This window comes from Dendropsophus ebraccatus, chromosome 15, assembly GCF_027789765.1.
Source record: "Dendropsophus ebraccatus isolate aDenEbr1 chromosome 15, aDenEbr1.pat, whole genome shotgun sequence".
NCBI classification, from domain to species: domain Eukaryota; kingdom Metazoa; phylum Chordata; class Amphibia; order Anura; family Hylidae; genus Dendropsophus; species Dendropsophus ebraccatus.
In genome coordinates this window covers 11,306,855-11,319,646 of record NC_091468.1, presented here as the reverse complement: position 1 = coordinate 11,319,646, position 12,792 = coordinate 11,306,855, and the positions used below count along the sequence as shown (strand labels likewise).

General features: G+C 41.0%; 1 protein-coding gene and 1 non-coding gene across 2 annotated transcripts in view; both read right to left on the bottom strand.

Moving 5' to 3' along the window:
• The window catches only part of USH2A (usherin), a 504,580-nt gene that overhangs the window by 165,742 nt on the left and 326,046 nt on the right, over positions 1-12,792 (bottom strand). The window contains exons 42-43 of the mRNA XM_069955428.1: positions 10,503-10,831; positions 7,680-7,802 (exon numbers count right to left, since the gene is read on the bottom strand). Of these exons, the coding sequence (XP_069811529.1) occupies positions 7,680-7,802; positions 10,503-10,831 (452 nt within the window). The remainder of the gene's footprint in view (positions 1-7,679; positions 7,803-10,502; positions 10,832-12,792) is intronic.
• Positions 6,932-7,087, bottom strand: LOC138774639 (small nucleolar RNA SNORA49). Its single transcript, XR_011360352.1, has one exon. It is a non-coding gene; the product is annotated as a small nucleolar RNA SNORA49 (small nucleolar RNA).

Sequence of the window (12,792 nt, the reverse complement as noted above, 5' to 3'; positions counted from 1 at the left end):
CAGCGGGATGTCAATCCGGCTGCGAGTATGTATTCTCATAGGGATCAACTAGCACTGGATCAGCAGATTTTGCTGCAAATTCACAGGTTGAAATCCACTGCGGATCCGGGGTGTGTGAAGGCACCCTAAATGTGTATTCCGCTCAAAAATAACTTTTTACATGTTGTCGCCCACAAGCATAACATAGATAACCGATTCTTACCTTTTCACACTCACCCTGTGTTCTCCTACGTCATCTTTGGGTCTCGGCTGAGCAATACCACCTCCACTTCTTAAACAGACTCGTCTAAAGGTGACAGCCCGCTCAGCCCAAGTGGAGGCGGGATGGCTCAACCAGGACCTGAAGAAGCCATATGAAAACACCGGAAAAGTGCACAGAAGTAAAAATAGGTTGTTTGTTACCTCTAGGGGCAGCAACACATGAAAACTTATCTTTGAGCAGAATACTTCTTTAACGGCTAAAGGGGTTGTCGAGAATTGTAGACTTTCTTAAAGGTTGGGTAAAAGGTTAAAGGGTTAAAAGGTTGGGTTGGCTCAAGTTAGGTAAGAAAATAAAAATAACAGCTTCTCACTTGCCGATCTGTTGCCCTAATCCTGATGGTGCCCGATTCCCACTGATCAGAACTTCCTTATCTCTGACTCAACAAAAGGAAATGCCCACTCAGCCAATCAGCTGGGGAGACTGACAATGACAGGTGGAGAGGGCATCTTTCTTGTGTGTTGAGACGAGAAAAGGCTTATCAACAGAGACCAAGCAGTGCAGAAACAGCAATGGCGTGGTATCAGACAGAACAGTATTCCTTATCTACGTTTTTTTCTTTTTGGAAGTCAACCTTAGCGGGACAACTAGCTGGATCTATCATGGGACAACTTGTAATGATAGTTTAAATTTTTTTTTAGAGCAATGGCTCCTCAAAGAAGAAGGAATATTTAGTACCATATGATCGGATATAAGGAGGATTGAGTCGATACAAAATACAATGGCCATACAAATGTAGGGGCCCATACTGCAACTTAGTGTGCCCCCAATTTCTGTCTTTTTTTCCTCTTACCGACGGATTCTATCACATAAACATCTTGGCATGTTCCATTTTCTGCCATATTATTAAAATGTACCTGTCGTTTAATTTTTTTTTTTTTTTTTTGCAGAAATCAATAGTACAGGTGATTTTAAGAAACTGTAATTGGGTTTATTAGCCGAAAAAATGCATTTTTATCATGAAAAAGCAGTTTGAAGCTCTCCCCTCTGTCTTCATTGTTCTCTATGGAGAGGGGAGATGAGGCACCAAAACAGGACAACAAAGAGTTAACTTACAGCTACATCTCGGGCTCTCTCCTCTGAAGTCAGCACTGACCTCTGAATACCAACTTTCACACAGCTCCCACTGTGTAATCCTTCTCTGCTCTCTCTGATGCCAACTAATCTCCCTCCTCCCCCCCCCCCTCTCCATAGGTAAGATAGGGCACGTCTGATGCAACAAGACGTGATTTCCTGATAATGTGCAGTGAATGAGAGAGAGGGGGGGGGGGGGGGCTGGGGAAAGTCTTTGTGAATGCAGATAATGGCATATTTGCCTAAAAAACCCAATTACAAAGTTTTTTTTAAAATCGCCTGGACTATTGATTTCTGCTGAAAAAAAAGAAAAGAAAAGAAAAGAAAAGACAGTGACACTTTAAGATTCTCTCCTGGAAGAACTGCCTCTAAATACCAGGAAGGCACCAGATGGCAATAGAGAAGCACAGGCCGTTCATGTGCCACTGACCAGTCTCCATGTGCCGTCCCTCGCCTTATACACAGATCATGTCTATGGTCACCTTATCAGAAATCTTATTCCGTAAGATCTTTCAGTGTGCCCTGTATCTCCAGCATTTCCCCGTAGATTTGTAAGACTATAGTCTTGTCACTATGCCGGCTATTTCCTCACCCTTCAGGTCCTATATGTGCTTCATGGTTGCCTTCATCCTCCCTTTTAGTTTCTAGCAATGTGTTGTAGTTGACATCATACATTACTTCCCATAAGTGATTTGACTGTCTTCCTTCCACCTTTCAGGTCCTATAAGCTCTCCGTGGTTGACTTCATTCTACTTTTTAGATCCTATAAGTGTTTCATGGTTGACCTCACTTTACCTTCACGACAGACCTTAGGCTTTACCACCTATAAGTGCTTCCTGTTGGTTTTAGAAGGACTTTATGGCTGACTCCAGGTCTTCTAGCTCCTCCAGGTGCCTTATCCTGCTGTTCCTATAAGCCCTCGATGGTAGATTCCAGGCTTTTCTCAGTTTCTATAGAATTTTCTATAGGTTTCTTTTAGCAGCAATGTCCTGTAGATCTGTGACAACTAAAGATTTCCAACTAAGGATTTTTTTCAGGATTCCCAAGTGATGGGGAAAAGTCATGGATAAAGAAAGTGGTCCGGGCACTGGCTAAGCGCATTCTCTCCTGGCTAAGTGTCATGTGACCAAGATGGCTACATAATACAACTCTATGGAACTGTTATGCTCATAGATACACGTGTAGGCATAGAGGCAGTCATTGATAGCTAGATGGAAGCAAAGCCCTGCAGAACAAATGCTGAGGGGCTTCTGCACCTATATTCTAAGTAATGGAGGAGGTTTCCTGGTGTTCAGATCCTAACTAATCCTAAAGTTATGCCATATCCAACCAATGTTCTATTAAATTAGCATATACCTCTCTTACCTCTATGGCTGTGTAAAGTCAAGTAGGTTGTAGAATCTGTTATAAACTTGTGAAGGAATATATGTCTGCCCGAACGTTTCCTCTAGGAATGAGGGTCACTTGCGCCGTGTTGAAATGTTTGCAATTGATACGTAACCTTTTGGTAAAGCTGCTGGATACTGGCACAACCGTGCTTTATAAAGAGGAGTGGAAACTTATAATGGCCGATAAGTCTACACATCTTATTATGATGCTTTCCTTATGAAGTAACATTATCACTTTGGTGCCATGGCCAAAGGTCTCTGTCCTATGGCTTCCTATTGAAAATAACCTCCAAAAGGTGACATCAGAGAGCTGCTTTATACATCCTTCTTCCTAGAATTGCCTATAAGTCTCCACACTTCTTTATGATGTTCTCTTTAAGGAGAAACACCTTCACCTTTATCCTACGCGTTTCGGTCACTCTTGTCAGTGACGTCATCAGGGGTCAAGAGGTGCACAAAAAGGAGGTACAATAATCAGGCTGACTGGAAGATAACTCCAATCAGAGGAGAGGAAGGGGAGGCTAATACTGGGAACACTTCACCACTCACTGGGACTTTTTTTGACCCTGCAGAATTGTCCACATGTTGGCCAATACCTATTCGGGACTAATTGCACATGGGTCCATAGAGGCGGGTACAGTGAGTAATACGCTTCCACTATCTTCTCAATTACCCTTAGATGCCAACACTCTTCGGACCAGCCATACAGAAACTACGGCTGGATTGAGCAAGGGCTCTAATGATTGTTGTATGGTCGATTATTGTACCTCCTTTTTGTGCACCTCTTGACCCCTGATGATGTCACCGACAAGGGTGACAGAAACGCGTAGGGAAAAGGTGACGGTCCCAACGCGAGACAGGACACACTGTAATTACTAAGGACTATCATTTCTGAACAGAACAGACTGATTTGGTTGTTATTGTTTTGACGATACCGATATAGGGTTGAGAAGCTCATCTAACACATTGACTTATCAACCCTCTCCTGATTGGAGGCATATGGGGATTGTGTGACAGTACATATAGCTTCTATATTAGCTGCTTTGGTATTGTCGATTGTTTATTGTTAGTTTGAATTAGTGCTACATATGCACACTGTGATTATATTTTTGTATTGTACATTGTATACTTAGTATACCTTTTATCTTGCATATCAATAAAGGTTATATTTAGGCTATCCCCTATTTTGAATCTTTTTTGTATACTCCATAGGTTGGGGCATCCATACCAACTATATGGTCTGTATACCAGAGTTATACAGCACAATTCTTTTGACAGCGCAGCTGTATACAAATGTTCCATAAAGAATGAATGGAGCAGAGTCTAAGCATGCACACTGTTGCTCCATTCACATATTCCAACAGATATGGGTCCTTCACTGATCAGCTCATTATTATCCATTATCATGTGAATAGGTGAGGATAAATAAAGGGAAACTTCTTACATATGAACCTATGAACCAGTACAGTGGTGCCTTGGATTACGAGCATAATTCGTTCCGGGACCGCGCTTGTACTCCAAATCCACTCTTAAACCAAACCAAATATTCCCATAAGGAATCATTGAAATACAGACAATTGGTTCCACACCACAAATATAATGATTTTTTTTATTCTGAATAACATGTAAAAAAAATGAAACAAATATTCAGAAACAGATGAATCTGTGATATTCTAAGTTACTGTACAGTATAGCAATCAGTATGTGGAGTATAATGTATAGTAACTGCATAAACCTGATAACACAGCAGCAGCTTGTAGATACAGGATGGAGCTGCAGATCCCCATAATGCAGTAGTGTAGTACAACAGGCTAAAATAGAGATGCAGGGCTGCTGTCAGAGGTCTGTGTGGTCACATGACCAATGGGGAAGGGTGTGTGTTCAGCATGGACCAATCAGGATTTGAGAATCACAGAGCTATGCAGGAGGACAGTGACAGGAACTTTTCTATACATCAGTGTGAATGGCTGAGTGTAAGTGCAGGTACATTATAGCAGCAGTGTGTATAGCTGAGTGTAAGTGCAGGTACATTATAGCGGCAGTGTGTATAGTTGAGTGTGAGTGCAGGCACATTATAGCAGGAATGGAGAGGATGGGAAACACAAGGGCTGACAGAGATTGCAGGGAGCATGAAGGAATGAGCAGGACAGATGTTGGCACTAGAGATGAGCGAACCGGTTCGGCCGGTATGGGATCCGGTTCGGATTTTTCTAAAGTCTGAGTCTGATCAGATTCGGATTTTTGGAAGTCCGCTCTGATTTTTTTTCCCCTTGCTTTCTAAAATGGCAGCCACCATTTTCAAAAGCAGGAATTGTTCCGGGCGGGAAAAGCGCTTTCCCAAGCGCGTTCCGATACTCGGGAACACATCCAATCAGCAGGGATCTTGCAGTAGCCCACCCTCTGTGTGACGTCGGTATTGCTATAATAGGAGCGGTCACATGACCGCACGACGCAGTCTGAACAGAGAGAGAGAGAGAGTATGGAGACTAGCAGTGCACAGAGCTCATCATTGTCAAAACACTGCTGGTGCTGCTGTACTACTGACTACTGAGAAGATAATGTAGAAAAGCAAAGACCAAAAGATTAGTAGGACTAAGAGTAGAAACATATTGTGATTGAGAGAGAAATATAGAGAGGGCGAAAGATAGCTAGATTAGGCATAGGAGAGCAAAGGGTGCATGGAACAAAAATGTGCTCTACAGATAGACAAGTCCTATAGTTGGATCCTTGTGATAGTGTCTATCACAAATGTTAATCCTGAGAGACAAATACAGTATACCTGGTGCATGTGTGTAGCATAAAACTCTAAAGAAAAGTGTTATACAGATATACAAGTCCTATAGTTGGACCCTTGTGATAGTGTATAGGACATAGGTGTTATCCTGAGACTGTACTGGCCTCCAATGACTACTGCTGCTCCTTCACTGCATTTTTGACCTTTTTCCTGCATAGACCCTGTAATGGTGAGTTTCCTGCATAGACCCTGTAATGGTGAATATTGAAGTCTAAAAAAAAAAAAAATTGACTTTGAGATATTGAAAAGATAATGATGTTTCTGAAATGTAGAGCCCTAAATTCAACCAAATACACTACCCCCGTATCATATAGATGCTTTAAACTATGAAATCCGAAGAAATCCGAAATTCGGTCGAACCGAACTTTAAAAAAAAAATCCGGAAGTCCGGTCGGAACGAACTTTTGAAAAGTTTGCTCATCTCTAGTTGGCACATACATGCAGCACTCTCTATCCGGGGAGAGAGAGGTTACAGCTATGAAGAGATTACCTCCACAGTCCTGTCCCCTGATGTGAGCCCCAGCCTGAAGTGGATCTGCTATGATTTGGAATGTGAGGGAGACTTCCTGGGTCAGAGTACAGTGCTGTAGACCCCGCTATGCAGACCATGCCCCTCCCCCACTCCCCTCCCACCTAGTACAGAGAGCTCTTACACCAAAGCAATGCTCCTAAACCAAGTTATAATTTTGAAAAACTGTGAGCTCTTCTTGCAAAACGCTCTTAATCCAAGTTACTCTTAAACCAAGGTACCACTGTATTTAGATCTAAAACAGATATGTTAATGAGTCCTTTTGGTGCACTGCAGGTGTTTCTCGGCCCCGCAGTGCACCATCCTGCTTGCTTGTCAGCTCGTATGTCTCCTCCTATTGTCTACTTATGCACAGATGTATAGGATGAATATGTATAAGTAGGAGGGGAAGTACCAGCTGGTGGGCGGGATGGTGCACTGAAAGGCTGAGAAATACCCCAAGTGCACAACAAGAACTAATTAACATAATTGCTTTCAATCTAATTACTCAAAAACAGCTTCATAGAAGACAAAAAGAAGATCTGCAACTCTGCATCTACAGGTACCTATCAGCAGGTCCATATGTACAAACCTGCTGAGTTTCCCTTTAATCTTTGGATGCCCCCCATGGTGTAAATCAAGTCAGAATTCTGGAAACTGCTAAATTGGGGGCAGCAGTGGCTACTTACAGTGGTTACCTTACAGTGCTGGGGTCCTAGGCGCACATCCCACCAAGGACACGTCAAAGGGCTTGTATATTACAGCTTCTTCTCACTCTCCAAAACATACAGATACTGTCATTTAGATTGTGAGCCTCAAAGGGGCACTCCAGCAAAAATCTTTTTCTTTCAAATCAACTTGTTTCAAAAAGCTGTATAGATTTGTAATTTACTTTGATTTAAAAATCACTTATCAGCTGCTGTATGCCCTGCAGGAAGTGGTGTATTCTCTGCAGTGTGACACAGCGCTCTCTGCTGCCACCTCTGTCCATGTCAGGAACTGTCCAAAGGTTTTGTTGGAGATTTGCTACTGCTCTGGACAGTTCCTGACATGGACAGAGGTGGCAGCAGAGAGCACTGTGTCAGACTGGAGAGAATACACCACTTCCTGCAGGACATACAGCAGCTGATAAGTACTGAAAGACTTGAGATTTTTAAATAGAAGTAAATTACAAATCTATAAAACTTTCTAAAACCAATTGAGTTGAAACAAAAAAGAGTTTTGCCGGAGTACCCCTTTAATGGGGAAAGGGACCAATTGGACTGATGTATGTGCAGCGCTGCAGAAAAAGCTGGTGCTATATAAATAACAGAAATAAAGAAAAAATAATAATAATATAAAAGTGTTTGCCCTGGAGCCCTTGGCTGCTATATAACTGTAAAACCATATAGAACATGATAAATACCAAGCTATTACTCTCATCATTTGTATCTATTAAATTTACCAGTTTGAAATTGTTGCCAATTTTTTTTTTTTTTTTTTTTCTTTTGTCTTTTTACCCACGAAAAAGATAAATTTCACACGTTCTCTATTTCATACCATTCGGCTTCCTACAGAGCTCATCTGTGAAAAAAAAAATTGGGTTCTACACAGACAACATTCTCTATGAAAAATGCCAGCACTTGTTTTTTTTTTCCCCCGGTTTTGTAATCTTACCTGCTAAGACCCTTATCTTCACAGAACCACTGAGTTCCTGAGTAAATATTCTGCCACAGATTTAAATCTTCAGGGGGATTTGATGTAAGTGGTTGCAGGATTGTACGTCTCAGGAGTTCATATCTAACACAAAAGACAAGCAGAGCGTCTGGATTATCTCCACTAATATTATTAAACAAAAAACAGGCGGTTTTCAAACATTATTTTGTTTTTACAGCTGCACAATTGCGCAGATAAACATGTTGCGGTTTCCAAACTTATTTCGCTACAAATTGAAAAAAAAAAAAAAATAAATAAATATATTTTTGAAGAAATCCATTAACACAGAAAATCTACTAAAGGACTTTATCATGGAAATTGCATCTAGCGGTGAGTATCGCGCCTCGGCCTGTATCTCGTATGCTTCGGTATTTTATTTTGTGATGATAAATTGCGCACTTAGTCCCGGTTAGGGTTAAATGATGCTTCGTATCTTGTTGCGTTCTGCATTTTTATGTGTCCGTGTATAGGGTGACGGGGGAGCTGCAGGGGATATTTTTATCTTACATATGCAATCATTCATTATTTGGGTTCCTACAGGATCTCTTTTAGAAAGTTCTCCCTAATGACAATTTGCATTAATCTGAATGTAGTATGGAGCGGTGCGATGTGCTGCAGAGGCGTGGGCTCGTGGTCTGCACATTTAAGGAGAATACTGTATTAGCATTGTAGATAGATAGATAGATAGATAGATAGATAGATAGATATATAGGAGATAGATAGATAGATAGATAGATAGATAGATAGGAGATAGATAGATAGATAGATAGATAGATAGATAGGAGATAGATAGATAGATAAATAGATAGATAGGAGATAGATAGATAGATAGATAGATAGGAGATAGATAGATAGATAGATAGATAGGAGATAGATAGATAGATAGATAGATAGATAGGAGATAGATAGATAGATAGGAGATAGATAGATAGATAGATAGATAGATAGATAGATAGATAGATAGATAGATAGGAGATAGATAGATAGATAGATAGATAGATAGATAGGAGATAGATAGATAGATAGATAGATAGATAGATAGATAATAGATAGATAGATAGATAGATAGGAGATAGATAGATAGATAGATAGGAGATAGATAGATAGATAGATAGATAGGAGATAGATAGGAGATAGATAGATAGGAGATAGATAGATAGATAGATAGATAGGAGATAGATAGATAGATAATAGATAGATGGAGCTGCGCGCTTCATTGTGTGCACTGGCAGGTTCTCTGCGGCCACTATTCATTGAATAGTCAGTTTTTTGCGGCGCCGCTAGAGATCTCGTCCGGAGCGTATACTATGTGTATACGCTCTGACCGGGATTCCATTGACTGAAATGTAACATATTTTCGTAATAATCGGCAACAACGGCCATACTTTTACGAAAATATATACGTTGTGTGAACATAGCCTTAGGGTACAAACCCACTTGACGTATTTGCTGCGTGAATCAGTCTTAAAGGGAACCTGTCACCCCCCGTGCCGGGGTGACAGGCTCCTGACCCCCCGTTAGAGCCCCCTATACTCACCTGATCCCGCCGGGTCCCGCTTCTGGATCCGGTCGGGTGACGGAGATCTCAGCCGCTGCAGCCCGGTGCGCGTGCTGAGAGATGAGTCCAACGCTCATAGAGAATGACAGGAGAGTCCAGCGCTCATAGAGAATGACGGAGCGCTGGACTCTCCTGTCATTCTCTATGAGCGTTGGACTCATCTCTCAGCGAGCGCGCCGGGCTGCAGCGGCTGAGATCTCCGTCACCCGACCGGATCCAGAAGCGGGACCCGGCGGGATCAGGTGAGTATAGGGGGCTCTAACGGGGGTCGGGAGCCTGTCACCCCGGCACGGGGGGTGACAGGTTCCCTTTAAAAATAAGCAGGCAAAACGCAGGTTGGCTTTATACAATTGTTCTGCGTTAAAATACGCAATTGCGTATTTTTAAAGCGTGAAGCTACATGCGTTTTTCGCACAGGTTCTTAACAACTGATGCTTTGCTAACAACAAGCTTCACGCTTCAAAAATACGCAATTGCGTATTTTAACGCAGAACAATTGTATAAAGCCAACCTGCGTTTTGCCTGCTTATTTCTAAGACTGATTCACGCAGCAAATACGTCAAGTGGGTTTGTACCCTAAGAGTGTTTTTATAAAAAGTACGGCACTAGGAGATATTTGGACCCCAGAACCGGACATGAATTGCTGACACAGCACCAGTGGGTTTGGGGGGCCCCATATGGCTGCAGGGCCGTGCAGTCAAAACCTTATACATAAAGGGAATTTTTAGTTTGTAAAAAAAAATTACATATAATAAATGGGAATGTGTCTGGGTAAAAGGAGCTGAAGATCATAAGACCCTCGACATCCCATAGGCATGACCCTTATTCTTTTTGAGACATTTCAAGTCTATTTAAAGGGATATTTGCAGGGATATTGCAGTCCAATCTGTGCGCGTCCTGTTATAGAGCAGGAGGAGCTGAGCGGATTGATATACACATGTGGGGAAAGATTCAGCATAACGTCATTTGTGTATTCAGTGGGCAGTCCTAATCAGGGATTGACAGCCTTCCCCCTAGTGTAACTGTCAGCTGCTAAATAGGACCGCCCACTGGACTCTTACACTCATAATGAACAGAGGTTTAAATAAATAATTAGCAAGTTCAACAGGATCTTTTCCTGCACAAATGATATATTAATCTGCTCAGCTCAGCTTACACTATAACATGGTGTCTCCAGAACAGATGGCACTTTTAACCCTTTAAGTAAAGCATGCATGTCACATTACCTTATATCGGGTCCATTAGGCCTTAAAGGAGGCTGCCATGAAACAGCAATGAATGTATCGCTGACCGGTATCACTGACAGAGGCCGAATGCCTTCAGGAGGTGCGGGCAGCGTGGTCATATATGTTGGCAGGCTCTCGGTACACCCTCCATGGTAAGGCCCCCCTCCAGAACAGGCCACTATGGTTACAGAGTAGTTAGTGTAAGGGATTAGATCAGTCATTATATAGTTCAGGACAGTGGGGTCAGTCACAACCATCCGAGGTTCCGGCATGTGGATCTCATAGCTTAATATATCTCCATTTGGTCTGAGTGGAGGAATCCAAGTGACCTGAAACAAGAAGAATTTTGGAGCCAGGATAAGTGATACAACGGTCAGTACATTACCCCCTGACTACAACTGCAGCATAGTCATTCTACAAAGTACAAAGCAGTGTCCAGCAGATAAAACAGAGAAGGAAAAGGACAGAGGAGTGATAGACAAATAGATAGATAGATAGATAGATAGATAGATAGATAGGTGATAAAAAGGTAGATAGATAGATAGATAGATAGATAGATAGAGAGATAGGAGATAGATAGATAGATAGATAGATAGATAGGAGATAGATAGATAGATAGATAGATAGATAGATAGATAGATAGATAGAAGATAGATAGATAGATAGATAGATAGGAGATAGATAGGAGATAGATGATAGATAGACAAATAGATAGATAGATAGATAGATAGATAGATAGATAGATAGGTGATAAAAAGGTAGATAGATAGATAGATAGATAGATAGATAGATAGATAGATAGAGAGATAGGAGATAGATAGATAGATAGATAGATAGGAGATAGATAGGTGATAGAAAGGTAGATAGATAGATAAATAGATAATAGATAGATAGGAGATAGATAAATAGATAGATAGATGGAAAGATAGATAGGAGATATATAGATAGGAAGATAGATAGATAGATAGATAGATAGATAGAAGATAGATAGATAGATAGATAGATAGATAGATAGATAGATAGATAGGAGATAGATAGATAGATAATAGATAGATAGATAGATAGATAGATAGGAGATAGATAGATAGATAGATAGATAGATAAATAGATAGATAGATAGATAGATAGATAGATAGATAGATAGATAGGTAGGAGATAGGTAGATAGATAATAGATAGATAGATAATTAATAGATAGATAGATGATAGATAGATAGATAGGAGATAGATAGATAGATAGATAGATAGATAGATAGATAGGAGATAGATAGATAGATAGATAGATAGATAGATAGATAGATAGATGGATAGATAGGAGATAGATAGGAGATAGATAGATAGATAGATAGATAGATAGATAGATAGATAGATAGATAGATAGTAAGATAGATAGATAGATAGATAGATAGATAGATAGATAGATAGATAGAGTTCCAGAGCAGGTGTGTCACTACTCTTCTTAGTACACCTTTCATCAGATACTGTGTGTTTATTTGCTCTGGGCTGAAGGTCTGTACTTTTCTTCCTCACCTCTAGGTGTATCACTATTTCTGTGTACTTAAAGTAATGGGTAAAAGAACAACTTCATTCAAAAGTATTTTTTTAATATGTTTTTACTTATGGAAAGTTAGACAAATTCCTAATTACATTACATTAATTATGGGAAATGCACATATACTGCTATTTCCCTTAATTTAGTAGATCAGGGAGGCTTCAAATTCTCTCAAAACTGTGACGTGACAAATCAGTTTTACTTCCTATAGAGTGTCCAACAGGGGACGCACTATATATAGAAGTCAATGGTACTGTATTGTTTCAATGGATGTCTATGTAAAAAGTAATGCAATGTACAGTATGTTTTATTGATTGAATACATTTATTTAGTGTCCTTGCTCCCCAAAGTATTCCATAAATGTATTCAATCAATACATTTGGAGGGCACCGAGCAGGGAGGGAGAGAGGTGCCTGTGCATCTACCTCCCCCCTCCCTCCCTGTTCAGTGCTGGACACATATACACAGTACTACTCCTCTCATCATCTGCTCATAGTATGAGCAGATGATGGGGGAGTAGAACCAGTGCCATCCGAATCACCAAACTGTCGCCCCCCCCCCCCACCGCCACATATACACTGTACTACTCCTTCCATCATTTGCTCGTAGTATGATAAGCAGATGATGGGGAAGTAGTACCAGGGCTATCCTCTTCACCTACACATCCCTGCCGACGCCGCTGACATTGCCGCCGCTGATGCACTTCAGTTCGCATGCCCTGCCGGGGACTGACTGCAGA